General features: G+C 47.0%; 11 protein-coding genes across 11 annotated transcripts; 7 read left to right on the top strand and 4 right to left on the bottom strand.

The window, feature by feature from the left end:
* Positions 1 to 6: 6 nt before the first annotated feature.
* EDB82DRAFT_555122 (uncharacterized protein) lies at positions 7 to 394 on the top strand (the record flags this gene model as incomplete). Its single annotated transcript, XM_025734463.2, has 1 exon — positions 7 to 394. The coding sequence occupies one exon, from the start codon at positions 7 to 9 to the stop codon at positions 382 to 384; it is 378 nt and encodes a 125-aa protein (XP_025585268.2). The 3' UTR covers positions 385 to 394.
* An 885-nt stretch (positions 395 to 1,279) lies between these two features.
* On the top strand, positions 1,280 to 2,629 carry EDB82DRAFT_460668 (uncharacterized protein). Its single transcript, XM_025734462.2, has 2 exons — positions 1,280 to 1,501; positions 1,553 to 2,629. The coding sequence occupies exons 1-2, from the start codon at positions 1,455 to 1,457 to the stop codon at positions 2,535 to 2,537; spliced, it is 1,032 nt and encodes a 343-aa protein (XP_025585267.1). The 5' UTR covers positions 1,280 to 1,454; the 3' UTR covers positions 2,538 to 2,629.
* A 431-nt stretch (positions 2,630 to 3,060) lies between these two features.
* On the top strand, positions 3,061 to 5,970 carry EDB82DRAFT_166083 (uncharacterized protein). The gene is made up of 9 exons (XM_065607100.1): positions 3,061 to 3,274; positions 3,393 to 3,515; positions 3,590 to 3,708; positions 3,756 to 3,947; positions 3,995 to 4,539; positions 4,587 to 4,860; positions 4,915 to 5,087; positions 5,137 to 5,320; positions 5,378 to 5,970. Exons 1-9 carry the CDS (start codon positions 3,177 to 3,179, stop codon positions 5,845 to 5,847), a joined length of 2,178 nt encoding a protein of 725 aa, XP_065464745.1. The 5' UTR covers positions 3,061 to 3,176; the 3' UTR covers positions 5,848 to 5,970.
* Positions 5,971 to 5,984: 14 nt separating this feature from the next.
* Positions 5,985 to 8,403, bottom strand: EDB82DRAFT_166079 (carotenoid oxygenase). Its single transcript, XM_025734460.2, has 2 exons — positions 8,175 to 8,403; positions 5,985 to 8,122 (listed from the first exon to the last, which is right to left on the bottom strand). The coding sequence occupies exons 1-2, from the start codon at positions 8,246 to 8,248 to the stop codon at positions 6,094 to 6,096; spliced, it is 2,103 nt and encodes a 700-aa protein (XP_025585265.1). The 5' UTR covers positions 8,249 to 8,403; the 3' UTR covers positions 5,985 to 6,093.
* A 484-nt stretch (positions 8,404 to 8,887) lies between these two features.
* EDB82DRAFT_498268 (Squalene/phytoene synthase-domain-containing protein) lies at positions 8,888 to 11,193 on the top strand. The gene is made up of 6 exons (XM_025734459.2): positions 8,888 to 9,109; positions 9,173 to 9,272; positions 9,327 to 9,346; positions 9,396 to 9,722; positions 9,774 to 9,947; positions 9,996 to 11,193. Exons 1-6 carry the CDS (start codon positions 9,087 to 9,089, stop codon positions 11,095 to 11,097), a joined length of 1,746 nt encoding a protein of 581 aa, XP_025585264.1. The 5' UTR covers positions 8,888 to 9,086; the 3' UTR covers positions 11,098 to 11,193.
* A 234-nt stretch (positions 11,194 to 11,427) lies between these two features.
* EDB82DRAFT_536045 (uncharacterized protein) lies at positions 11,428 to 13,617 on the top strand. Its single transcript, XM_025734458.2, has 4 exons — positions 11,428 to 11,726; positions 11,786 to 11,907; positions 11,958 to 12,491; positions 12,544 to 13,617. The coding sequence occupies exons 1-4, from the start codon at positions 11,684 to 11,686 to the stop codon at positions 13,564 to 13,566; spliced, it is 1,722 nt and encodes a 573-aa protein (XP_025585263.1). The 5' UTR covers positions 11,428 to 11,683; the 3' UTR covers positions 13,567 to 13,617.
* A 733-nt stretch (positions 13,618 to 14,350) lies between these two features.
* EDB82DRAFT_555102 (opsin-like protein) lies at positions 14,351 to 15,383 on the top strand (the record flags this gene model as incomplete). Its single annotated transcript, XM_025734457.2, has 3 exons — positions 14,351 to 14,396; positions 14,449 to 14,913; positions 14,967 to 15,383. 3 exons carry the CDS (start codon positions 14,351 to 14,353, stop codon positions 15,362 to 15,364), a joined length of 909 nt encoding a protein of 302 aa, XP_025585262.1. The 3' UTR covers positions 15,365 to 15,383.
* Positions 15,384 to 15,986: 603 nt separating this feature from the next.
* On the bottom strand, positions 15,987 to 17,772 carry EDB82DRAFT_574639 (ammonium transporter AmtB-like domain-containing protein; the record flags this gene model as incomplete). Its single annotated transcript, XM_065609953.1, has 3 exons — positions 17,496 to 17,772; positions 16,990 to 17,282; positions 15,987 to 16,938 (listed from the first exon to the last, which is right to left on the bottom strand). Exons 1-3 carry the CDS (start codon positions 17,598 to 17,600, stop codon positions 15,987 to 15,989), a joined length of 1,350 nt encoding a protein of 449 aa, XP_065464744.1. The 5' UTR covers positions 17,601 to 17,772.
* A 1,228-nt stretch (positions 17,773 to 19,000) lies between these two features.
* Positions 19,001 to 20,186, top strand: EDB82DRAFT_460653 (aquaporin-like protein; the record flags this gene model as incomplete). Its single annotated transcript, XM_065607873.1, has 3 exons — positions 19,001 to 19,377; positions 19,429 to 20,053; positions 20,108 to 20,186. Exons 1-3 carry the CDS (start codon positions 19,089 to 19,091, stop codon positions 20,184 to 20,186), a joined length of 993 nt encoding a protein of 330 aa, XP_065464743.1. The 5' UTR covers positions 19,001 to 19,088.
* Positions 20,152 to 21,644, bottom strand: EDB82DRAFT_498262 (uncharacterized protein). The gene is made up of 4 exons (XM_065608568.1): positions 21,580 to 21,644; positions 20,895 to 21,532; positions 20,542 to 20,850; positions 20,152 to 20,483 (listed from the first exon to the last, which is right to left on the bottom strand). Exons 1-4 carry the CDS (start codon positions 21,594 to 21,596, stop codon positions 20,302 to 20,304), a joined length of 1,146 nt encoding a protein of 381 aa, XP_065464742.1. The 5' UTR covers positions 21,597 to 21,644; the 3' UTR covers positions 20,152 to 20,301.
* Positions 21,645 to 22,405: 761 nt separating this feature from the next.
* On the bottom strand, positions 22,406 to 23,722 carry EDB82DRAFT_427378 (chaperonin 10-like protein; the record flags this gene model as incomplete). Its single annotated transcript, XM_065607657.1, has 4 exons — positions 22,406 to 22,536; positions 22,587 to 22,762; positions 22,787 to 23,487; positions 23,543 to 23,722. The coding sequence occupies 4 exons, from the start codon at positions 23,720 to 23,722 to the stop codon at positions 22,406 to 22,408; spliced, it is 1,188 nt and encodes a 395-aa protein (XP_065464741.1).
* Positions 23,723 to 24,159: the final 437 nt, after the last annotated feature.

Here is a 24,159-nt window from a genome sequence, read left to right as displayed (position 1 = left end):
GTCAAAATGACTCTCATCAAGAAGGCCGAAGAGCCCAAGGGCCCTCATAACACCCCTACATCCATCACTTACACTCGTAAACCTCTTCCTTGCTCTGACCCCCAGTATGAGCGAGCCCTGAAACGATGGGAGGCTGAACGAAAGGCCAAAGAGGCTGGTGAGATCAATGACGAACAGCAGCTAAAGGCTGAAATTCTCGAGGACCTCACTGCGGCGGAGATACAGGCTGCCAAAGCGGAGAAAAGGGTCGCGGAAGCACAAGGCGCGGAAGGGCAAGTCGCGGCCCTTGATGCAACGATCCTCCATCTGCACAAGCTTGCTGAGGAGCTGCTACTGCCAGCGGAGTCGCAGGACGCTATGGCCGGCAAAAAAGACAAGGAGTAAGTCTTGAATAACATGTACTAGGCAACTGAGGCTAGGACTCGGGTCCAGACCTCCTCGTTTGGATATCTCTCACACCAAGTATCACTCGATTCTTGTTACGTGTTGCTTTGACAAGGCTACGGACAATTTCTTTGGTTAGTATTTTTTTTTTCTTTGATAATTCTCTCTAGTTTGTTATTTCAGGATAATGAGCTGGTTCTCATTCATTCCTCATGGCGGATTGGAATGTACCATTTGTTTGTTGGCTGGTCTAGTATTAAATTGACTTTTGTTTCCATGTATCTATTAATAACTTCTCCGTGATCTTATCGTTATCGTGACTCGGCCGATTGCTTATCAGACACGAATTATTTGTCTCCATAAATTATCTCCAACTTGGTTCGGATCATTTTCTAAGAACACAGCAAGATAAGTTGCCAATGTTCATGAAAGGATGCTTACTCCAATACGTCTATAAAATGAGTCATTATGACATTTATCAATTGCAAATACTTGTTGTGTATTTTAACCAAGTTTAATTGCCGATAATAGGTTTCCTTGCCGCTTAACTCGGTGTTCATGCAAGCCACCTCATCTAGAATTTGAGGAACCGACAACGGAGTTGCAAAACCACCATATTACGTATCGAATACTGTCTCCAAACACCATCAACATACCTAAGAATATTTCGGGCAATATCTCCTCGACTATTCTCTCCAGACCACCGAAACAGCAAGATATGGATGGCCAAGACTCGGCGAACAAGGCCGAAGATGTAGGGTAGTCAATTGGCCGAGACGACTCAGATTCCCCATTATTTGCTACGGAACAAGTACCGATGGGATCGGATTCCCTCCCGGTCTGAAGAAATAAGGCCTACCACGACCGAGTCCACTAGAATCTACCCCAAGTTCGGAGCTGCTTTTGACGTGTCGGGTTAAAGACGCGATGCAAACCCCACTTCTTAGATGAGGAGTCAGTCGTTTTACTTAATAAAAGAACGACTGATTGAGATATTTTGCATCAATTCTGTATCAATTGCTTCAGTTATTCTTACAGATTAATCTCCAATCTGTAAATAATCACACACAATGGGCTCCCTCAACCCTCAACCATCCCAGCAACCCCATGTCCCTAGGTAAGCTTCTCATTAAACCCTTGACACAAGCACAAGCACTAACTGTTGAAGCCCTGGAGTATGGTGCCCATCAGTCACCTTCTTCAATCATGCAGACGACACAGTCGACCATGACGCGCAGGCTAAATACTATGCCCACCTCGCCAACTCAGGCTTGAATGGCCTCATTGTCATGGGCTCCAACGCCGAGGCCTTCCTCCTCACCCGCGAAGAGCGCTACGAGCTCATCGCCCTCGCCCGCAAGACCATCGGTCCTGACTTTCCCCTCATGGCCGGTGTTGGCGCTCATTCCACCAAACAGACCCTCCAACTGGCTGAGGATGCACACAAGGCCGGCGCCAACTACCTGCTGGTTCTCCCTCCAGCTTACTTTGGCAAAGCGACTACGATGAATGTCGTGAAGCGCTTCTTCGCAGAGGTTGCGGCCAAGTCGCCTCTCCCTATTGTCATCTACAACTTTCCCGGTGTCACAAATGGAGTTGATCTTGACTCTGAGACTATCGTTCAAATTTACGAGGAGAGCAAGAAGTCGCATCCCAGCGGAAAGTCGAACATTGTCGGCGTGAAGCTTACATGCGGTTCCGTTGGTAAGATCACCCGTCTAGCAGCCCAGATTCCTTCTGAGGAATTTTCGACATATGGTGGTCAATCCGATTTCCTTATCGGAGGTCTCGCAGCGGGCAGTGTTGGTTGCGTCGCGGCCTTTGCCAACGTCTTTCCCACTCTCACATCAAAGATCTACTCCTTGTACAAGGAGGGCAAATTTGACGAGGCTCTCAAGTTGCAGCAGCTTGCGGCTTTGGCGGAGAGGCCTTGCAAGGCGGGTGTCGCGTCAACCAAGTACGCTGTGGCTGTTTACTCGGCCAAGTTGGCTGGTGTCGAAGGCGCTGAGGAGAAATTGGCACCGCGACACCCGTATGAACCTGTTGGTGACGCGGTGAAGCAGAGCGTGAAAAGCATTATGAAGGAGGCTGGGGAGAAGGAGGAAGAATTGCTCAAGACATGGAACGATCGCGTCAAGGGACGATTGAACTAGAGAATTGGATAAATAAAATATGTGGTTAATAGCATTGATGAATTGAACAGTAGTAAATAACTTTGTATGACAATTGACGAGTTTTGAGATGACGAGGGTCGTGGTTGGAGATCAGCGACAAAACTTGTAGCGGCTCACGGCATGCATCCGTTGTCTTCCAATACCCTCTTTAGGGCCATTGCATCCAACCAGTCAACTCAAACGCAAGTATAAATGACCCTGTTTATCGTCTTGTTCATCGGTTATCAGTGGAAATGAGAGCGAGGTCGGTGTAATCTCCACCCAAGCCGCTGGTTATCATCGCCACCTCCACTCCGTGTCCATCCTTCTGTTCCCCCAATTCTTACCGTGGACAAAGACAGATACCGAGAGAACAAGTGAACGGAACCCCCCCCCTGCATACTAAACTAGTGAACTACCTACGTATAATCACCTGTCAAGTCCTCTTTGTTTGTCCCTATGTCCCGGTCAAGGCATCCTCGTGACCTCTATAACTGGCGGCTACGCTAGCTGTATATTTATCAGTGAGGCTACGCTAACCAGAAACCTAAAAACCATCCCCGCAAACGTCTTTTTCCTCTCAATTGTGGTCTGCATCAATTAATTGCCTTTTCACTCATCATCTCACGTTCAAAAAAGATGGCTCCTTCGTCATCGCACGCACGCAAGTCATCGGGGACGACCGAATCTGTTGGAAGAGGCGCAGGAGGTCGAGTTTCCAAGAGATCCGATAACGCGTGAGTCCAACATGAACCCTGTCCTTGTTCCTTGTCTCTCACCTTGACTTACCTACTCACCGAACCGCAATCTCAATTGAGATCATAACAGAACAAAGACTGACGAAAGGATAATTAGATGTTCAAGATGTCGAAAGCAAAAAATAAAATGTTCAGGTTCTCATCCTTGCGACGCCTGCAAAAAGAGAAAATTGTCCTGCGAATTTGATCAACGCGACCAAAAGATCCTCGTCACCCGTGGGTACGTCTTCATCATTACCGCCACCTCAATTGGCATTTCACAACAAGACCGTAATTATACTGACACCTTGCCAGTTTTATCCTGGATTTGCAACAACGCGCTACAACAAGTCAGTCAAGTAATGGCCCTGCAGAATATGTCACGCCAGGTTCACTGGATACAAACATCAATGTTGGCGGTCCGTCTGATCAAGGTGAGTTTGAAGGCTTCTGATCCGGATCACCATTGACATCAGAATAGCAGAGGCACCGCCTGGTATGTCTTCACCCGGAGGAAACATCTCCGTGTCTCTTCCCCCAGATGGCAGTAGACTCGATAGTGGGAGCAGTACAAATAGCGGCAGCAGAGGGCTCGATCCCATCGCTTCGGCTCTCGTGAACCCATTATCTGCAGGACAGTCCAAGTTTATGGCCTCTGCGCAAGGTCGGGAATGTGAGTACATGGATCCCCTCATCCCAAGAATTGCACTGACATTGCAGTCTACCTTGGGACATCATCCAACTGGTCCTTTACACGTCGCGTCCTCAGCCTCACCCACGAATACATCCACCAAAGTCCAATCGCCGCCGACAACCTCTTGTTTGATGGCTTGGCATATGATCTCGGGTGGAATGGGTCTCGTATCGCTCCTGTGCCCGAACCTCCTGTCATGCCGAGCCTCGACCACGCGCTGTTCCTGGTCAATACTGTCAAGTTCCATTGCGGCCAATTGTTTCACCTGTTCGACGAAGAAACATTCATGGGGTACTTGCATGAGTTCTATAATGACCCGACAGGCCACATACAAGCTGCAGACCTCCGCTACGTCCACCTCCTCCTCATCCTGGCCTTTGGCAAAGCCTTTGCAGAGAACAACAACTATCAGTCTAAAAGGCCGCCGGGTGCTGATTACTTTGTAACTGCACTTCGGATCTTACCCAGTATTCACATCCTCGTCTACGAACCACTCATATCAACTGAGATTCTTTGCTGTATAGCTCTTTACTTTGAGTCCCTCGACTACCGCCATTCATCCCATGGATTTGTACGTTTTCTCGATCTCCCATATAATGACGGTGCTGACATGTCAAGATTGGACAAGCAATGAGAGTCGCGTTGGGTCAAGGCATGCACACAGACATGCCAGTAGATCAACTGGGTGAACATATCGTCGAGCGAAGCCGGAGGATATGGTGGACTGTTTACGTACTAGACCGCGAGATGACATCCCTCATGGGCTTGCCTCAGTCCGTCCACGACGACGATATTCATCCTGCACTACCGCACTTCGATGGTTCAACGCAACGGGCCGCAGCTCTACATATGCAGATCCGACTATGTAGAAGTATCGCATCCGTCGGTAGAGGTATGGTGACTTCCTAATGATAGTAGCGGATTCCATTGACGAATATTACAGGAGTATATGGAGTCAACGGTCGGCTGAACAAGAAGTTTCTACTCAGCACTAAAAAGGTTCTCGAGAATATCGCTGGTCTCGCAGACGAACTACAACAACAATTTCCCCTCGGCATCGACAAAGCTATTAACGGAGTTTCGAGAGTAGCAGGCTATCTCCATACGCTCTACCACCAGGTAAGTAACTCACTTCGGAGGCCGCCTGACTGATTATTGACACCCGCAGTGTATTGTCCTCGCCACAAGACCTTTGCTACTATGCTTTCTCAAGATTCGTTTTGAAACGCCGGATGCTATAACAGAAGCGCTCAACTCGTCCCAGACTGTCTGGAACTTGATCAAAATGTGTATCGACTCCTCATACCAGATGATCAACATTCTTGGCTGTTTGCAAAGTCAAGGTCTGCTTGGTAAAATCACTCGAGATTGATCTCGTCTTGGACAAATGGCTAACTATTCTACCACAGAAGCGTTTCTACCTTTCGATCTGGAGTCTTTGTTCGTGTCAAGCTTCAACCTCCTTATTGCGCCGGTTCTTGATCCAAGGTTTTCTGAACACGATGCGACGTTCAGGCATAAGACGTCGATCATCTTCAGTGAGATGGTAAACAAGGGGAATCTGATCGCCGTGTTTCGTCGATCGGAGCTGCAGCAACTTGACGATATGCTCAGTAGTCTATCACGCGACCACGATGACACCACGCCAATACCCATAGATGGACAGATTATTGGAGGTGCGATGGCCGACGAAGCTGTTGTGGCTTTGCTGGAATCTAACGATGAGAACGAGACTATGGCGTCGTTGGTCCCACCTATGGATGATTTGGGCATGGATGCATGGTTTACGACTGCGCAAATGATCGACATGGCGAATTCAATCGCCAATAGCGATACTGAATGGGTTTCGCACACGATGATGGAGCACGATATTTGGTAGAGGCCGAACAGCGAGGCAGTACAGGTCATGTATGAACAGGATGGAAAAGTTTGTTAATTTGCAAAGTGTTTAAAACTTGGGATAACAGGATAAATGAAGCATGTGCAAGAGGGAGTCTATTCAGTGTTGTCTTCATTGTATTAGAGTATTAGCTTGTAATAGGCAATTCTCTACACAGAAGTAAAGACAGCGACTGGGTATTATTGCTGAAAATACACAATCATCATATCGATCAGGCACACATGATCATCCCACAGCTCTTTCCAACTTCTCCCTGACACCCATCCATGACCTCGCAATACTCCCTCCAGCATTTACCCATGCCTCTTTCTTCCTCTGCACAGCCTCCAAACTTCTATATGAATCTACTGCCCGTTGCTCCTCGATGTCCTTGGCCGAGAACCAAGTTCCGTGAAGGCCATAGGGCACTCGCTGTGGAAGCTTAACCTTTGCGATGACATCGCGCATATTCTGGGCATCAAGAATCCAGAGTTCCGACGCGGAAGAAGGCGGACAGTCACCATTAGGCAGTATCTGAGATTCGTCGAAGACATAGAAGAGCAGATAGCCAGCGTCCTCTTTAGTAGAACCAGAACGAGGAACGAAGCGCGGCTCCTGTGCAAAGTGCCTTGGCGGCAGGCGGAAGATCTTGATGGGGTCCTTGGCATCTTGCGAATCGAGAATCTCTTGAGCAGATCGCCTATCAACACAACCTGTTACTGGCCTTGTGTTCATCTTCTTGCCTCGCTCGATGAGTGTCTTTGCATCCATCTTGACAAGGAGATCAACCTTGTCTGCTCGACCTAGTGCAACGCCAAAGCAGGACGTGGAGGTGCTGCAGCCATAGATGTAGCGAGCATCTTGCATCTCGCAGTCTAGACGGACGGATGGGAATTCGAACGGGATGGTTGAGAGAGCCCATTGGTTGATGACTTTATTCGTAGATATCGTGGACATGTCAAACTCATAATAGTATAGCCGGCACTGGCTGTAGTCATCTGCCTCGTCGCTGGGAGAAAAGTAATCACCACCATGCACCTTCTCAGTAGGAGACTCCAACATCGGCGCCGCCTCAAAACGTCGTATATCCTTTTCATCCCATTGGCCGACATTCTCTGTCACATGAGAAGATCTGGTGTTGGAATGCTTGGGTTTCGCTGGAGGCATGATATTCCCAGCTGTGTACACGACTGTAGAAGACGTCATGCGACAGGCTAAGAGATTTACAGAGCTAGCACCGTTGACAGACCTTGTGTCCCATGAGTTTGCAGTGTGAAAGATACAGCAAGGTGCTGTTTGGAACCACCGCACATTGAATGGTTCATGACGTGGGAACACGCCAAAGCGCGAAGGTTTTGAAGGGTCATAAGACACCACCTCTTTGTTCACAGCCAGGTTCATAGGACCCAGGGTCAATGGGAGATCCATTATGATGGTATGGACACGTGATGCTCCAAAGTCATGCATCATTCTAGCTCCAGATACACCTGGGACAGCTTGGTTGACAAGTCTGTTCGTAGTTGGTGCTTGGACGGCGGTTTTGGGAAGTACTGAGTAATGCACATAAGGCTGTATAAAAGTGTTGTGATAGAGTATCATTTCTCCAGAAATAGGGTCAACCTTGGGATGTCCTGTTGTCCACTCCCTCATCGACTTGAACAGACCATCACCTCCAAAAGGCTGGATCCTGTTCTCCGAAGGGGTTTGTTCAGACTCGCCTTCAGCTTGAACACCATTGTACCAGCCAACAGTGTCCAGAGAAGGAAGATGAATGCGCATGGGTGGACCACTCTCACACGTCGCCAACGCTCGACCATCGTGGTATAGAATGGCCGTGTTGGCGACGCTAGTACGCTTCAGAACTTGTTGTGATCCAGGAAGATTTGAAAGAAATACCAGAAACATTGTCCTGAATGTCGCGAGCATGATCTTTAGTAGTGATGATAGAGGGTTGACAAGCGTAGTGATACTTGGCATAATAGGTGACATGACCGACGTCGTCTTTCGAGATAAGTACAAGTCTGTGAGGATGTACTGATTCACAAACTCGGGAACGATCTGACCGTCAGAAAGTCCCTTTCTGAACAAGACACCCGATAGCATACCGTCGCCATCAAACCAATGTGCATCTCTACCAAGGTCTTCATGGCTAACTGGGTTGCCTCCATTGCGGACATATTGTCCCCCAGTGAGTTCTGGAGGGATGCATCCACTATAAGTGCATGGTGTAAGATTGAGAGTTTTGTGAATTGGTGCAAAATTACCGATAAGATATCTGTGAGATGTGAGTATGTTTGCCGTGGAGGTTTACTGTGGAACACACTTACGGATGACGAAGTGATTGCTCTTTTGGGTGAGACATGGATACCGTTTCAGGTACCATCTGCTGGAATGATTCCATGACGATTGAATGAGATTGATGTTAAAGTTATTTCATTCATACGGAGTCATGAAGAAATGAATATTGCAATGTATAATAAATGTTGCCGAAATGCATGGTAGGTAGGATCAGTCAAGACACGATGCAATGCAATTGCATCCAGAAGGGTATCAGATTAAAGCCACGACCATCCATTATCATTACAAGTCACTAGGGGGAAATCCTTCAAGCTTGATATATACTAACCCAACCAGTACCGGCTATACCGGCAGAAGATGGAGATGTCCATCGATCAAAGAATGGCATCAAAAGCAGGTAATGGCAGTCGGCAGTTAAAAACATTCTTTTCGTGGTGATCTCAAATTTAGGTACGATATCACGGCAAACTCCAAATGACCGATAACCGTCGCCAAAAAAACGAACAGGGATCCTCTTTCGGTTTCGTCTGTCTCAGCAAAAAAAGTTAATGATGACAAGTAGACTTGGACAAAAGAGGGCGAAGCATGAAAGCCGAGAGGGTAAGAAAAAAAGTCTTGACGTCAACGTTTACCTAACACGGCAGGGGTACGTTAGTTTTATCAGCACAACACAGCGGAACTTGCGGCCTTTTCGGTGTATTTTTTAAAATTGTTAGTGTCGACTCAGCGTTCCAATGTCGTTCTGAAATTCTCCCCTAACAACCCTACTTGCAGAATACGTAAATTCTTTTCACGTTCACACTCTCCTTATTTTATTCTTATGACTCGGTTTTCGATCTGATCTCGATAAATCCCTGATCTTTGTGTTTATTGACGTCGTTGGCTTCTACCGCGTCGCTTTTTCCCATCCCGTCACATACACACAAAGAATCGTCTTCACAATGGGCTGGGAATATGCCCAAGTGTACGTACCTTTTATTCGGTCACAACCAACAAAGTGAGGCCTTTTGCTCACCATTCTGGATAGACATCTCAAGTACACGATACCTTTTGGTGTCGTGCTATTCGCCGTGTACAGACCATTGATGTCACGGTTGGATATTTTTAAACTCATATTTATGATAACAGTAAGTCAATTTGTCTCTTCTTGAATCAATAATCCGAGTACTAACTATCTCCAGACTGCAGTGGTTTCTACAATGTATGTGCGGTGCGCGCAGACCATCTTATCTCAGCTGACATCAGAAAAGCCCTTGGGACTCTTATCTCATTAGAAATCGGATATGGACATATCCTCCTGGAGTTGTTGTTGGGCTGACCGCGTGGGATATCCCCGCTGAGGAGCTCTTCTTCTTTGTGATCCAAACACTCAACACGTCTCTTCTGTATATGCTGCTCAGCAAACCGACATTTCACCCCGTTTATCTCAGCAAAGCTAGTACCTCTGGAAAAATAGCTGGACAAATTCTGTTTGCCTCGGCCATCATTTTTGGCTTGGTTTCTGTCAGGGCCGGTGGTGAGGGCATGTACATGGGCCTTATCCTTATCTGGGCCTGTCCATTCCTTTTGTTTCTATGGTAATAAGCGCCCTGCTTGTTTTATTTGACTGAGATGCTAATCTAGCGCAGGACCATTTCATACCAGTTTATTGTAAATCTCCCGTGGACCAATACTCTGCTCCCAATTGCTCTGCCAACTGTTTATTTGTGGGTGGTCGATACTTTTGCGTTGCGAAGGGGAACATGGAGTATCACATCAGGTACCAAATACGGCATTGTACTTTGGGACGGTTTGGACATTGAGTAAGCATATCTTCTACTTTTGACATGAAAAATGCTAACAAATCCTAGGGAGGCTGTATTCTTCCTTCTTACGAACACCTTGATTGTCTTTGGGCTTATTGCAAACGACAACACATTGGCCATTCTGGACACATTCCCAGAGCATTTCCCAAAGAACAAGGGTCTCCCAAGTCTCGGTTTGATCGTTCGAGCTCTTCTTCTCCCAGAGGAAAAGTACGACCAAGAAAGAATCTCAGGTCTGGTTAGCGCAGTTGATCTTCTCAGGAAGAAGAGTCGCAGCTTCTACCTCGCGAGTGGAACTTTTGAGGGAAGACTCCGAATTGATCTCATCCGCCTTTACGCTTTTTGCAGAGCCGCAGACGACCTTGTGGACGAGGCCCCTTCTGTTGATGATTCCAGAGCCTCTATTGAAAAGTTGAGGGAATTCCTGAACATCGCATACAAAGAGAACGAGGATGAGGAAATTTCGCCCCGACTACGCGAATTCGTGACATCCAACTTCCCTGAAATGTTCCACATGGCTCTCCTTCAACTTCCAACCTTTTATCTACCAAAACAGCCTCTTTATGACTTGCTCAAGGGATTCGACACCGACCTTCTCTTTGATCGAAAGTCTGGCAAGTTTCCCATTGAATCTACTGAGGATTTGGATATCTACGGCAGCCGCGTAGCTGGAACAGTTGCTGAGCTCTGCAACCATCTTATCCTTTACCACACTCCCGAGACGATATCTCCGGAAGTTCAGCGTGAGGTCGTTGCTTCTGGTCAAGAAATGGGCATTGCACTTCAATACGTCAACATCGCCCGCGATATCAAGGTTGACGCTGAGATCGACCGTACCTACCTTCCTCTATCCTGGTTAAAGGAAGCCCAGCTCACACCTGAAGATGTGATGCAGCAGCCACATGGTCCTACGATTGAGATGCTACGCCAGAAGCTTCTTGATCGCGCTTTCGAAAAGTACGACGCTGCCAAGGGAGCAATTGATAAGCTTCCTTCAGAAGGGAAAGGTCCTATTCGAGTTGCTGTTGAGAGTTATATGGAGATTGGACGTGTGCTTAGAGAAACAGGTCCCGTTATGAAGAAAGGCAGAGCTACTGTTCCCAAGTCGCGACGCATTCGGGTTGCCTGGTCTGCGTTGAAACACTAGCGATGCATTTATGAGTGGATTTAGTACGTGTTGCAGAAACTGTTTTAGACATTCTTAGATTATTGATTTCATCATCACTTAATTAATCTGGTCCTGAACTATCACATCTCAATTTCTGATTATTGTCAATATTTTCTGTCCATGTCATAGTGCCAAGAATCGTGAGGTGTTAAAAGTTTAATGTTGAGGTTGTGAAAAAGCCAGATTGACAGATAACCTCTAACCGAGACAACCAATCATAGAACACGCTTTCTCGTTGATGGAATCCGCTAAAGCTAGTCCAAGCCATTACAGTCAATGATCAACAGGTCATCTACATAACCTCGAACATAACAATATCAACAAATGACTCACAAATACCTGGTAAAAAAAATGCTGCGCCTCGATAGTATTCCAGGGTAGTCTTCACATGGAAAACAAAACGAGTCCGAGTCCGAGCCAATTTCCACGACAAGACACTAAAAGTGGGTAAATCAGAAATGGAAGACGTCATTGACTCTATACTCTCAGCACATCAAAAGTCTTTGTTCGGTTGAACCGGTGAATATTCTAAATTTCATTATTCTTCACTGTTTATACCACAAAAATGAGTGATATCAAGCAACAACAGAAATCAGTTATTGTGATAGGTATGGTTATTTCTGTTCAATACATGTCGATCACTTGAGCTAATCGACTTCTGAATTAGGTGCCGGCGTTGGTGGTGTTTCGACCGCTGCGCGACTCGCCAAGGCTGGCTTTAAGGTCACAATCGTTGAAAAGAACGATTTTACCGGTGGGCGTTGTTCACTAATTCACAAAGATGGCTACGTGAGTTTTACCACCGAATCTGGTGTCGTTGCTTCGCTAACACCTTCAAGCGCTTTGATCAGGGGCCTTCACTGCTTCTTCTCCCTCGCTTCTTCCACGAGATCTTCCAAGACCTAGGAACATCTCTGACAGCAGAGGGAGTTGAGCTATTGAAGTGTGAACCCAACTACAACATCTGGTTCGGCGATGGTTCATCTTTCGAGATGTCAACTGATCTCACCAAGATGAAGAAGGCCATTGAGGCTGTTGAGGGCATTGATGGTTTTGAGCGATACCTCGGATTTCTTCAGGAGTCACATCGTCACTACGAAGTCAGTGTCGAGTCAGTCCTGCGAAGAAACTTCCCCAGTATCTTGAGTCTGGCGCGCCCTGAAGTTCTGTTCAACCTGTTCAACATCCACCCCCTTGAGAGTATTTGGACACGTGCCAGCAAGTATTTCTGGACTGAGAGACTTAGAAGGGTTTTCACCTTTGGAAGCATGTACATGGGCATGAGTCCATTTGATGCCCCCGGAACATACAGCTTGCTTCAGTATACCGAACTGGCTGAGGGTATCCTGTATCCCAGAGGTGGATTCCACAAGGTGAGCCTATTTTTCATTATACACCAATGCTTTGATACTAACCACATTCCAGGTCGTGGAAGCATTGGTTAATGTCGGTCAGCGACTAGGAGTTGAATACCGTCTTTCAACTGGTGTCAAGTCCATTTCTATTGACCAAGCAACGGGCAAAGCTAACGGCGTTGTCTTGGAGAATGGCACACATTTGCCCTCAGACATTGTAATCTCAAACGCGGATCTTGTCTACACCTACAACAACCTACTACCCAAGACAAGCTACGCAGACTCACTATCAAAACGTGAGACATCATGCAGCAGCATTTCTTTCTACTGGTCAGCATCAAAGATCATTCCTGAGCTCAACGCCCACAACATTTTCCTCGCCGACGAGTACCAGGAGTCATTCGATAGCATCTTCAAGGAGCACCTGATTCCTACTGAACCTTCCTTCTACGTCAACGTCCCTTCGCGCATCGATCCTTCAGCTGCCCCCGAGGGTAAGGATGCTGTTGTTGTCCTGGTGCCTGTTGGCCATCTTCTCTCAGACTCCGCTGGCACACATCGTGGCGCTTCCAAGTCTGGAAACTCCAATATCGTCGAGGGTGGCCAGGACTGGGAGAAGATGATTTCTCTTGCTCGCGACACTGTTATTGCAACTATGAAGGCCAGAATAGGAGTTGACCTGGCCCCTCTTATTGAGAATGAGATTATTAACACTCCTTACACATGGCAGGAGAAGTTCAACCTAGACAAGGGTGCCATTCTTGGTCTGAGCCATTCTATCATGAACGTTCTTGCCTTCCGTCCCGGTACTCAGCACTCCAAGTACAAGAACCTTTACTTTGCAGGTGCCAGCACACATCCTGGTACTGGTGTTCCAGTGTGTATCGCTGGCAGCAAGATTGTTGCTGAGCAGATCATGAAGGACTCGGGGTTCAAGAAGCACCAAATTCCTTGGTCTCAAGAGACTTCCAAGTCTCCTAAGAGCAGACTTGACAAGCTCCACGATTCTTCACTAACACTGTTCCAAGGTTTCTTGGGAGTTTTGGTTGCGATGTTCTTGGCTTATTATTACATGTTTATTGCTGCCAATTAGCGATGTCTGGGTATTGAAGGTTCATACTGATATGCATTTACCTTGTATGGGAACTAGTAGTCACAACTCTTAGAATAATACGATCTTCTATTGACTTCAACCAAAGATGCGACTAAAAGTTAATCGATGATATTGCGTTAGCTCATAAGCATAAAGGGACTTGACATGAGCTAAATCGGATAATACTCGGCCATGAGGGTTGTAATGACAATTGACTTTGGCTGATACCATCGCGATCACTCGGCTGCTACCGTTTAAGCCCTCCTGTGTCGTCATTTTGATTTGAATTGCCCGATCAGCCTTGTGATTCTCGACTCGAAGTCCTAGCGGATAGGCCCATGCTCCTCATCTGGTGCCCGTTAGAGATCGACGCTACGGTTACCGGCAACCTTCTGAGAGGCCTGGACCGTCTGGGAATAACCCGCGTGGTGAAAACGTGAGGGTGTGGGCCAACTTGTACGTCGGCGTCATCGACTCAAACAACGTCCATCGACTGGAGACAAACGTCGCATCGACCATCATCCAGAAACACTACAATGACGACTACATAGTCGGCAATGAACTGCCGTGTATGCTCGGCAGACTCGGTATGAAGTCATGGGAGGTTTATTTGACACACGCTTTGAAGATTCTTGGCCATGCGCGATGGCATTTAAGGGTTTAATAGAGCTGTCACACCTGCAGACAAATTATCTTGTCTTGGCTCACTAACACGGTAATACATCCGAGTAATACAGCACAGCAACTCAAGTACTCTCTTGCTCGACGAGAACAAATTCTCACAATGGCTGAACATCTCCATGCCCGTAACGATGCCTTGAAGACCAATGGTAGGCTCTTATGAACTGGTACAACATATTTGAGCACTGCTAATAGCTTAAGGCTTCTCTTTCAATGGCATTCGTACCCAGATCAACATCACGCCACGGGGCTCCGACTGGTACTTTACTGTCTGTGCTGTCATGACAGTCTCCTCCATCGTCTTCGTCGGAATGGGATTGAGGAAGCCACGAACCCACCGCGTCTTCCACTACATTACTGCGTCTATCACTATGGTTGCAGCCATCGCATACTTCACCATGGGCGCCAACTTGGGTTGGGCTCCCACCGCAGTCGAGTACCAGCGCAGTGACCACGAGGTTGCGGGCAGGTACCGCGAGATCTTTTATGTTAGATATATCGACTGGTTCATTACCACTCCTCTACTTCTCATGGATCTTCTTCTTACTGCTGGCATGCCATGGCCTACTGTCCTTTATGTCATACTTGTCGACGAAATCATGATTGTCACTGGTTTGGTTGGAGCCTTGGTTACTACTTCGTACAAATGGGGATATTTTACTTTTGGTTAGTTCAACCTTGTGATCAAAGCATCAAACTCCTACTAACACAACACTCAGGATGCATTGCTCTGGCCTACATCGTTTACCAGCTCGCTTGGGAAGCTCGAATTCACGCCAACCATGTCGGCCCTGATGTTGGCCGAGTTTTCCTTATGTGCGGTTCCCTGACTGCCATTGTCTGGATTCTCTACCCAATTGCCTGGGGTGTTTGCGAGGGTGGCAACCTTATTTCTCCTGACTCTGAGGCTATCTTCTACGGTATCCTTGACCTCATCGCGAAACCTGTATTTGGCGCCCTACTTCTCTTTGGCCATCGAAACATCGACCCTGCTCGCCTCGGAATGCGAATCCGAGATATCGACGAGCGAATTATTCCTGAAGGTCCCAACGTTAAGCCTGGTCAACAGCGAACTGGCGCTAATGTCAATGCTCCCGAAGGCTCAACCTCTGCCTAGAACAGAAATTAATTTGAAGGTTACGCCTCTTTCCACAGGGACAAGGTCTTCTAACAAACTTTGGCAATTGTTGAAACGACAAAAGCTATCGGGCATCAGCTTAACTACTTCGCCAGGTAGCCCTTTGACTCTGTGTAGTCGCGGCATTTGACATTTCGGATTACTTCTTCGTCGATTCTTTACTATTGAGGATTGTTCGCTTCTCAAACAACGGTCTGATGATACCCTGCGGTCTTTTGAATTACGAATATAACTTGGCTGAGGTAGGTTCAACAGTTTGGGCCCTGTTTGAATGTTATTAGATGTTTAGTTAATACTGTAATAACAATAATATCTCGTCTTTATTAATATGAAACATGAACCATGGCTTAGTGACAGATGCAATTATGTTTTGCATGCGCAATGTTATATCACATCTCAAACATTGAAATCACTTCAAGCTTCTGTTCAGTCTTGGAGCTGATCGCTTGAGGAGGACAGGAGTTATCAGTACTCCACTGTTTAGATGACACATTTCTGTACACAACTTGGGATATGAACATGCTATGAAGACAGCTTCATCAAATCACGAAATAAATTAGAAACACTTCCGCTGAAAAGAACCCTCCTGTGTATTAATGCTTCAATCCCTCTTCCTCTCTTCAGTCTTTGGTTCAACAACTTGTTCAGGCGTTGCGACCCTGACTGGTGTACCGTCCATAATGGGCGTGATACCGCCATTCATATAATGATCCTCCCACTCAACATCACTGAGGTACTTGAAATCCAGACCTCGGATCTCATGCTCCTCACTCGCTCTGAGATGCAGTCCAGGAATCTTGTTAATGACGAAGAGTAACATGCATGAGACAACAAAGGACCAGGCAGCACAGGTAACAGCGCCAGCCAACTGTAGGCCGAGCTGCTTGTAATTACCTTCCCACCATCCACCATCATATGAATCTCCAGATACACCGTCCAAAGCGGGGACAAACTTGGCGGCGAATAATCCTGTCAGAATATCGCCAATAACGCCTCCGATTCCATGGATGGCAAAGATATCCAGACCATCGTCGATTGAAAGGAGGTACTTGTACTTGACGGTATAGAAACAGCCGACGGTAGTAACAAGACCAATGACTGGTGCCACGTAGATTGGTGTGAAGCCTGCGCAAGGTGTGATACCAACAAGTCCCGCAATGATTCCAGAACAGAATCCAACAAGGCTGAACTTGCGTGTATGCATATATCCTAGGAGAACCCAGCCGAAGCCACCAGCACATGCCGACATGTTCGTGTTGACAACGACATAAATGGATCGAAGACTGAGGTTGGCCGTACTACCACCGTTAAAAGCGAACCACCCAAACCAAATAAGGACAGTTCCGAAGCACATAAGTAAAGGGTTGTGGGGCTTGTAATGAACTGCTTTCTTTCGATCGGTGATAGTAGCATCGGGAATTCGAGGTCCCAGCATCATTGACCATGCCAGGGCTCCAAAGCCACTCGCGATATGAACTGGTCCTGAGCCGGCAAAATCGTAAAGGCCGAGGTTGTAGAGCCATCCGCTTGGGTTCCATTCCCAGTACGCAAGACTGTAGGGAGAATGTTAGTTTCTTCATTTCATATTGAAATGATAAACGTACATGTAGTATACAAAAGTCGTCCAGCAGAGAAGAAAGACCATACTGGGCCAGAGTCTGCCTCTCTCCAACATAGCTCCCGCCAAGATCATAGCGGTTGCTGTCACAAAGGTAACACCAAAGACGGCATAGAGAAGCTCAGGAATATCACCATTCGCAAGCGACGGCTGAGCGAGGACATTGTGGAAGGCCGCAAGTGATAAGTCGCCAAGGATCGGGTTTGTGGTTCGGCTTTGGTACAGGGAATAACCATAGATCCAATACTGAATACCAACCGCGCAAGCGCAGAAAAGAGACTGTAAGACCATTGTCAATGCAGCCTTTCGGCGATGCATGCCCGCATACTACTGAGATTAGACATGTCCATCAAATTATGATTGAAGTACCCACTAGAAACCCGATCGCAGGTGTAATCTGCCAGCAAAGAATCGTGCATACTAGCATCCAGGCCAAGTCTCCCTATTCTGTGATTAGATACGCGAGGCAAATTGATCAATGGTAAGTAGTACCTTGTCGTATGGTGCATTCAAGTCCTTGGTGAAAGGATCACCTCCTGTTGGATCGACAGCGTAGTCCGGCCACTTAGTGACCGGTGTGATCGTAGAATCAGCCATACTGTTGCAGATTGTAGTGAAGAGAGCTGCTGGCAATCTCCATTCATTGTGTCGATAATTTCCTGGACTTGTTATATAAACCTGAGACAAATGAAGCTCGGGATCTCAATATCTGGGAGATTGCTGTAGTGTCTTGCCAAGAAATGGATATCATTACTTATTTGGGGTCTTTTTACTCTTTCCGGCGAATTCTAACGAGATAAGAAGTGTTACACCAAGATAACAGTTCTCGCTGAGGTTGTGGCGTTTATGCTTATCTCTAGGCATCGGGAGTTGGTGACATGTGGTTGGTTGAATCCAACGATCGACATCAAGATAACGGGCTAACGGGTTGACAGAGGCCACGGCTAAACATCCGAGACTTTTGGGCATTCCAGAAGACGGCTCAATTACCATGGACGTACAAAACAAAACAGTCACTATTTACATTTCACTGCCTTCAAGTCAAGTCACTGACAACTCATTTCCCAATCCCTTGAGCTCAAAACAACCGTGCTGAATTTGCTGTCTTTTCCATGAAACAGGATAAACTTGTTGATAGCTTGCCCATCCGAATCTTACAGGGGATCCTTCACTTCTCGGTACTTTGATGCGGCCTTATCTCTACGCCTGGTTGTTGGTACGCTAGTGGACAAAACATGGAGGTGGAGACTGGGGTTAATTGGCCAAGAGATCTTCCTCGTTGATTTGAACCTGGAGCTAATCTAAGGATGGCTTGAGTTCGCTATCAACGATAAAACGAAGCAGATAAGAAATACCTATGCTTATCGTCCAAGCCCATCATAATAAAGACCAGGCCCCTACGCTGTTATGTCCAGGATCATTTAATCCGAAGTAGAAGCCAGGCTTCGCACTTATAAACATGTAAAGTTTACTCATTCAGCAGCGAATGTTGCTATTGGCGTCACCATGTCCTCCCCCTGTAGCTAAGTTAGCCCCAATACAGCCAGCTCCAACGATGCCGAAGAGCGCGCAACTACTTATTATCCAGATGCACGCCCACAACTTCCCATCATACCTGATATAGCATGGATTCCGTGATTGAGAAAAATTTAATTCAATCATTAGACTTTGTGTCAAAGACGAAGAGCCTTCCGCCGGTGATAGTCTCTGAATCTTATGGCGCAACCCTATCACATGACATAAGTCCTTCCCTGTTACCACCATACTTTTCAGCGCATTGCAGATTAATTCCTCGCCTTTCTTCACCGCATCAAAATACAGCTCCATTCCCCATGTCCATTTGCGCTGCACTGCCAGACGAACGATTCGGTCGTGTTGGCTTTAGTCAGCGTCTGTCATCATATGTAAGGTACCACTAGCGCAGCCCTCGTAAGACGGATGCTTCATCATGATTACGTGAAGGATTTTCCGAAACTAAATTATTTAAATATACCTCTCAATTATTCAATAGTATGAATTGGAACTTAATATATCTTTTTCAATGAAGTTAGCCAACAGCTATTGTGTCATCAACTGATCTCGAGCATGGGAACTACATCAAGGCGAACCAACAGCCATGGAGCTAACGATGGAGAGATCGAGTCAAGACCCAACTATGAGCCCACGGGCCCTCGCTTCCAGAGCAACAACTTACCGTTCGCCGGAAGGCTCGGTGCCAATCAGGCGTGTGTGATTGATGGCGAAACAAGTGAAGATGAGAGGTTATTAGAGCACCAGCCTGATGCAACACCACATATGTCATTTAGTGAATTGGTCGACCTGCGTCCCATCACTAATCTTGATTTGTGGAAGGCAGCAGTGATCGAAGGAATCGGTAGCTTGTTCATTTCAGCTCCATGATCAACCACAGGCTAACTCGAGACAGGAACCTTATTGTTTGTCTTCGTCACAATATGGGCGAGTACTTCCCCTGACGTGATTCCAGCTCAGCCGACTCGGCAGCTAGGCAGCTTCGACAATGCTGCCTTCATAGGTCCGCTCGTTGGTGGCATACTCAATGTGATTCTTATTACTCTTTTTATCACGTCCTTTGGTGCGATATCTGGGGCACATTTCAACCCACTCATTACGTTCGCGACATTTTGTGCTCGCCTTTGCTCGCTCCCGCGTATGATCTTATACATCTCAGCCCAAGTTGGTGGCGCTGCGCTGGCTGGTCTATTGGTCAGGGCCAGTTGGGGAGGTCGAGACTTCAAGACTGGGGGCTGCTGGCTTTTCACCGACGTCGTACCAGCAAGAGACGCATTTGTCATTGAACTTGTGTTCGCTACCCTACTCTTGTTCCTTGCGTTTGGCGTAGGTCTGGATCCCAGGCAAGCCAAGATAATAGGTCCAGCGCTAGGTCCGTTTCTTGTTGGACTTAGTGTTGGAGCAATGAGTTTTGGTAGCGCTTTCACTAGATATGGATATGGAGGCGCAGGGATGAATCCGGCAAGATGTATGGGGGCTTTCGTGGGAAGTAGGTTTCCATCTTGGCATTGGATACACTGGTAAGTCAAAATGGTCCCAAGCACTTCTTGTCCACACATTGACACTCACTGGAGGGTAGCAAATTGCGTTGCATGTATTGTTCATGGCATCTGCTATTATTTCATTCCCCCTTGGACACAAGTGAGGGAATAGTACGCAGGATACAAATGGTCTCTTCATTATCAAACTACAACTGTCTCAAATATTACGTGCAATCAAAGAAACTACCCAATAGCCCGAGCTTAAGAAAAATGAAATACCATTAGCTCTACTTTGTGTTCCCTTCCATCCAACTCTTCCTAAGCGAGGAGGTGGGACGTCGCTTCGAGCTTGAATCACTTCCTGTGGCACTCAACGATGCTTCATTGGAAGTGCGTCTTAGTAGTAAATTCATTACGGGCCGGAAGCGTGACCCTGGGTCGTGTCGTTTTTCAACAGCCTCATAGACACCTAAGACAACTAATGAGAAAAACTATACCAATACAAGGAATGGGGTAACTCAACTTACCATCATCTTCATCGTCTTTTAACTTTCTTGGTAAGCTACTGACTACCTGTCCCTTCTGTCGCATGTGGAGGAGAATTTCCGTTTCTGCAAGTTCGCTCGTGACGTCGATCGTCACAGGTATCTGGAACTTCCCTTCCTCCTTCATCTGAAGTATTGTGTTCTCAATAGAAACAGAACTGACAGGGTCTGGACCGTTCTTGTGAGTTTCCTTAATGGTGAAGAAAGGTAACTTGTGCATGACGTGCGTCTCCTCAAAACGTTGTCCGAGAATCTTAACGTTCTCTGGCTGTAGACGACATTCGATTACACCTAGAGAAGTCAAATAAGCTCTTTAGCTACCGAGTCCAGCTTACCATGGCACTGGTATACCTCTCTTGGATGTCTAGGCGTAGCCTGCCTGTCGATTCTGAAAAAGAAACATGACGCTATGAGTTGATCAGAAATAGACTCAAAAAGATCATCTGGAAGTTTCTGGGCAGCCTCTCGACGACAATTGTATACATCAAGCGTCGGAGTATCCATCGGTACGACTCGGCTAAACTCAACATTGACGCGATGGTATCGGGACTCGAATTCAGGGCATGGTGACTTTGCTTCTAGCCACTCGTGCCAAATCCTCTCGCTGTTGAGACTACTCGTAAATTGGTTCATGCCGGTCTCCGCGATACCCCGTAGGAAGCCCTTCTCCTTCACACTTTGAGCTCCAGGTACGGCTTCGCTCATGATCTGTTCCAAGTAAACCTGAGTACCATTATTCGCGTGGATCTCGGATTCGTGGTATCTTGTACCAATGGATAACAGAATATCTGGATGGGCATGGCTATTTTCGGGCCATATTGCTGCCGCTTCACTGTTGGCGATCCGGATAGGGTTATTGTGCCACAGACCACCATCAAGGTACACCTGCTTCGTACCCTCCACGGTGATGTCGTGGCTGCCATCTCGACAGAATGAAGGGAAATACAAGGGTGCTGCCGACGTAGTTCTTACTCTACCTACTGTCAGTGTGGTTTGGTTCGACTTATTGACTTGACTTACGCTTCCCAAAGCTGCATGTCGTGGCCCGGACCCAGCCTTTGAAGTTGGTAGAAAGCAGTAGGTATTCAGCATGTAGACACCTCAGATGACGCAATACTAGGCCTACCTTGTTTTGGTGGGACCCTATAGTAGTTACACAGGACGATGACTTGACCTTCTCTCGTCAACGTTGTAGTGGCTGTCTTAACAGACGGTTTTTGAAATAACTGCTTGCCACCAAAAAGCGGTACCACTGCCTGGTGACAACTCGCCCATTAGGAAATTAGGCTCTGCGCAGTCCAAGGATTATCAGATTGCATAACAAAGGTTCATGTCACTCTACGCGCCCAACTCAATTTCATGGCTACCCTCCAAACTCCCAAATGGTTCAATGAGAACTTGACCTGTTCCTGTCGTACAACGTCAACTTTCAACTCCAGCCACTAAAGCGCCATCAATATGCAGAGCTGGCGAGTGAGAAAAGCAGGCTCCGTATGTTGCTAGAACTTAGAGGGGTAAATGAATATAATTCTTACAGCTCAACAGAGCTTCGAACATGTGCAGATGTCTGGTTGGCTGATGTTGCTGTTTCGTTTATTCTAGAGGGCGAACCTAACTACCCAGTCTCAAATAAACAAAATTGGCAACCACACTTCACGCACCCTCATACTTTGACTCGTCGTAAAGGCCGATTGTCGGGTCAGGCTGTGAGAGGTGGCTTAGAGAATTACGAGCCAGGGATTGATCATGGGAAAGAAATTCCGTAACTTAATCGCTGGTCTGCACTCTGCATCAAGTATGACCAGGGAGGGCTTTGAATATTAAATAAACCTCTACAAGAACGCAATCATTTGTCGCTCATATCCACCAATACCTTCACTTGGTTATTCTTATCATGAATAAGCGCCTTTATTCCATCCTCCACAATATTTTCGAGCTTTATCTTTCTCGTGATCATCTGGCTTGGCTTAATAGCACCTAAATAATCTGTCAGTCAAGGGACATAAAATCGAAACTTTGGATATTACCTGAAGCAAGATTTGCGATGACAGCCTGAAAGTCTTCACGAGCATATCCGAGAACAGATTTGTACGAGCTCTCCTTCATCGTGATCCAGTTTGGGTTGAAAGGAATCTCCTTCTCCCAGATAGCGAGATTGACGACAGTGCCTTTAGGCCTGACAACTTCGCATGCACTTTTGATACTAGCAATATGTTAGCAAAGGCACATCCGCATAGTAAAGGGCGCTTGCCTCATCGGTACACCGGCGCAGTCAAACACAACATCGGCACCCTTGCCATCAGTCAAACCGAGTACGACCTCGTTGATGTTCTCGACTATCGGGTTCACGACACGTGTAGCACCAAGCTCTCTTGCAAAGTTCTGTCGTGATGTAGCAACCTCTGAAAGAATTATTTCACTGACGCCCTTTGCTTTAAGACATAAAATCATGGCCAAGCCAATGGGACCACCTCCGAGAATCACAACCTTGGAACTGGGATTGATCTCTGGCGCCGCGGCCATCGCATGCCAAGAAACCGAGAGAGGCTCAACAAGGGCTCCAATCTCCAGAGGCAGATCTCGAGGAAGAGGATGGACATGTGTAGCATTGACGCAAACAGCTTCGCTTAAACCTCCACCGCTTCCGCTCAAGCCTATGAAGCCACCACTGTGGCAGACATTCTCGGCATGGTTGTGGCAAGCTGCACAGTGACCGCAGAATAGCGTTGGCTGAATAGCACAGGGCTGACCGACTTCAAAGCCTTCGACGTCAGGACCGACCTCAGTGATGATGCCAGAGAATTCGTGTCCAAGGGTGACAGGAATAGATTCCTTGGTGATGGGATGAGGTGTCGTGGGGCAGAAATTTGGGCCTCCTAAATACTCGTGCAAATCCGTTCCGCAGATGCCGACAAACGCCGGAGCAACCTGTTGATGGGTTCAGTTTCTGCGATTGCCCAAACCTTGTAGGAATAAGACTAACCTTGACTTGTCCTGGCTTTACAGAAGGCAGAGGAACTTGCTCGACACGAATGTCCTCTATGCCATAGTATCTCGCTGCTCGCATCATAGTGCTATAATACGACCGATGACGGGTTGTGGGTGATCTGCGGAGGGGTTGTGTAAAGAGGGATTTGAATGTTATGGATGGAAGCCTTGGCATAGTGAATATCATGCCTCAAATCTTTTGTGTGAGGTGAGTCCAACGTTGGCTTTATATAGGCCGAGTTCATCAAGACCTCACATGATTGAGTGTCAGATCATTGACCCACTGGAACCTTACGTTGTGGGTGAAGCCACAGGCACTAGTTAGCCTCCGCAATCAAATCCAATCACCTCTGATCGACGGAACTCGATCTCCTTTCTTGGATTCATTCCAGCTCAGCGTTTAATTCGTTTGCTTGTTCATGCACATCTTTAGCAAGCCATCAGAATGCGGGGTATACTGGTGATCTGTCTTGTTTTGACTTTTATTTGACCTTTTCCCTCAAGCCAAAAGTTTTAAGATCCCTGTTTAGCATTAGTGTGCGGACGTTGGGCCGCACCAACGTCGGCTCCGATATTGTCGCTTATGGGAGACCGGCAGATGACTTTCGGCCT

This window comes from Fusarium venenatum (assembly GCF_020744135.1).
Source record: "Fusarium venenatum strain MPI-CAGE-CH-0201 chromosome Unknown EDB82scaffold_2, whole genome shotgun sequence".
Classification (NCBI taxonomy): Eukaryota; Fungi; Ascomycota; class Sordariomycetes; order Hypocreales; family Nectriaceae; genus Fusarium; species Fusarium venenatum.
Note: the sequence above shows the minus strand (reverse complement) of the source record. Positions and strands in the feature narration are given on the sequence as shown.

Coding starts and splice junctions, on each gene's coding strand:
- EDB82DRAFT_498268 (XM_025734459.2), top strand. CDS start 9,087: ATGGGCTGGGAATATGCCCAAGT. Junction 9,723..9,773: donor CCATTCCTTTTGTTTCTATG/GTAATAAGCGCC, acceptor AATCTAGCGCAG/GACCATTTCATACCAGTTTA. Junction 9,948..9,995: donor TGGGACGGTTTGGACATTGA/GTAAGCATATCT, acceptor AACAAATCCTAG/GGAGGCTGTATTCTTCCTTC.
- EDB82DRAFT_536045 (XM_025734458.2), top strand. CDS start 11,684: ATGAGTGATATCAAGCAACAACAGAAATCAGTTATTGTGATAG. Junction 11,727..11,785: donor GAAATCAGTTATTGTGATAG/GTATGGTTATTT, acceptor CTTCTGAATTAG/GTGCCGGCGTTGGTGGTGTT. Junction 12,492..12,543: donor CCAGAGGTGGATTCCACAAG/GTGAGCCTATTT, acceptor ACCACATTCCAG/GTCGTGGAAGCATTGGTTAA.
- EDB82DRAFT_498262 (XM_065608568.1), bottom strand. Junction 20,851..20,894: donor AGAGGTATACCAGTGCCATG/GTAAGCTGGACT, acceptor TGACTTCTCTAG/GTGTAATCGAATGTCGTCTA. Junction 20,484..20,541: donor AAAAGACGATGAAGATGATG/GTAAGTTGAGTT, acceptor TAGTTGTCTTAG/GTGTCTATGAGGCTGTTGAA.
- EDB82DRAFT_166079 (XM_025734460.2), bottom strand. CDS start 8,248: ATGGAATCATTCCAGCAGATGGTACCTGAAACGGTATCCATGTCTCAC. Junction 8,123..8,174: donor GAGCAATCACTTCGTCATCC/GTAAGTGTGTTC, acceptor CACATCTCACAG/ATATCTTATCGGTAATTTTG.
- EDB82DRAFT_460668 (XM_025734462.2), top strand. CDS start 1,455: ATGGGCTCCCTCAACCCTCAACCATCCCAGCAACCCCATGTCCCTAG. Junction 1,502..1,552: donor CAGCAACCCCATGTCCCTAG/GTAAGCTTCTCA, acceptor TAACTGTTGAAG/CCCTGGAGTATGGTGCCCAT.
- EDB82DRAFT_166083 (XM_065607100.1), top strand. CDS start 3,177: ATGGCTCCTTCGTCATCGCACGCACGCAAGTCATCGGGGACGACCGAA. Junction 3,948..3,994: donor CTCTGCGCAAGGTCGGGAAT/GTGAGTACATGG, acceptor CTGACATTGCAG/TCTACCTTGGGACATCATCC. Junction 5,321..5,377: donor GCAAAGTCAAGGTCTGCTTG/GTAAAATCACTC, acceptor ATTCTACCACAG/AAGCGTTTCTACCTTTCGAT.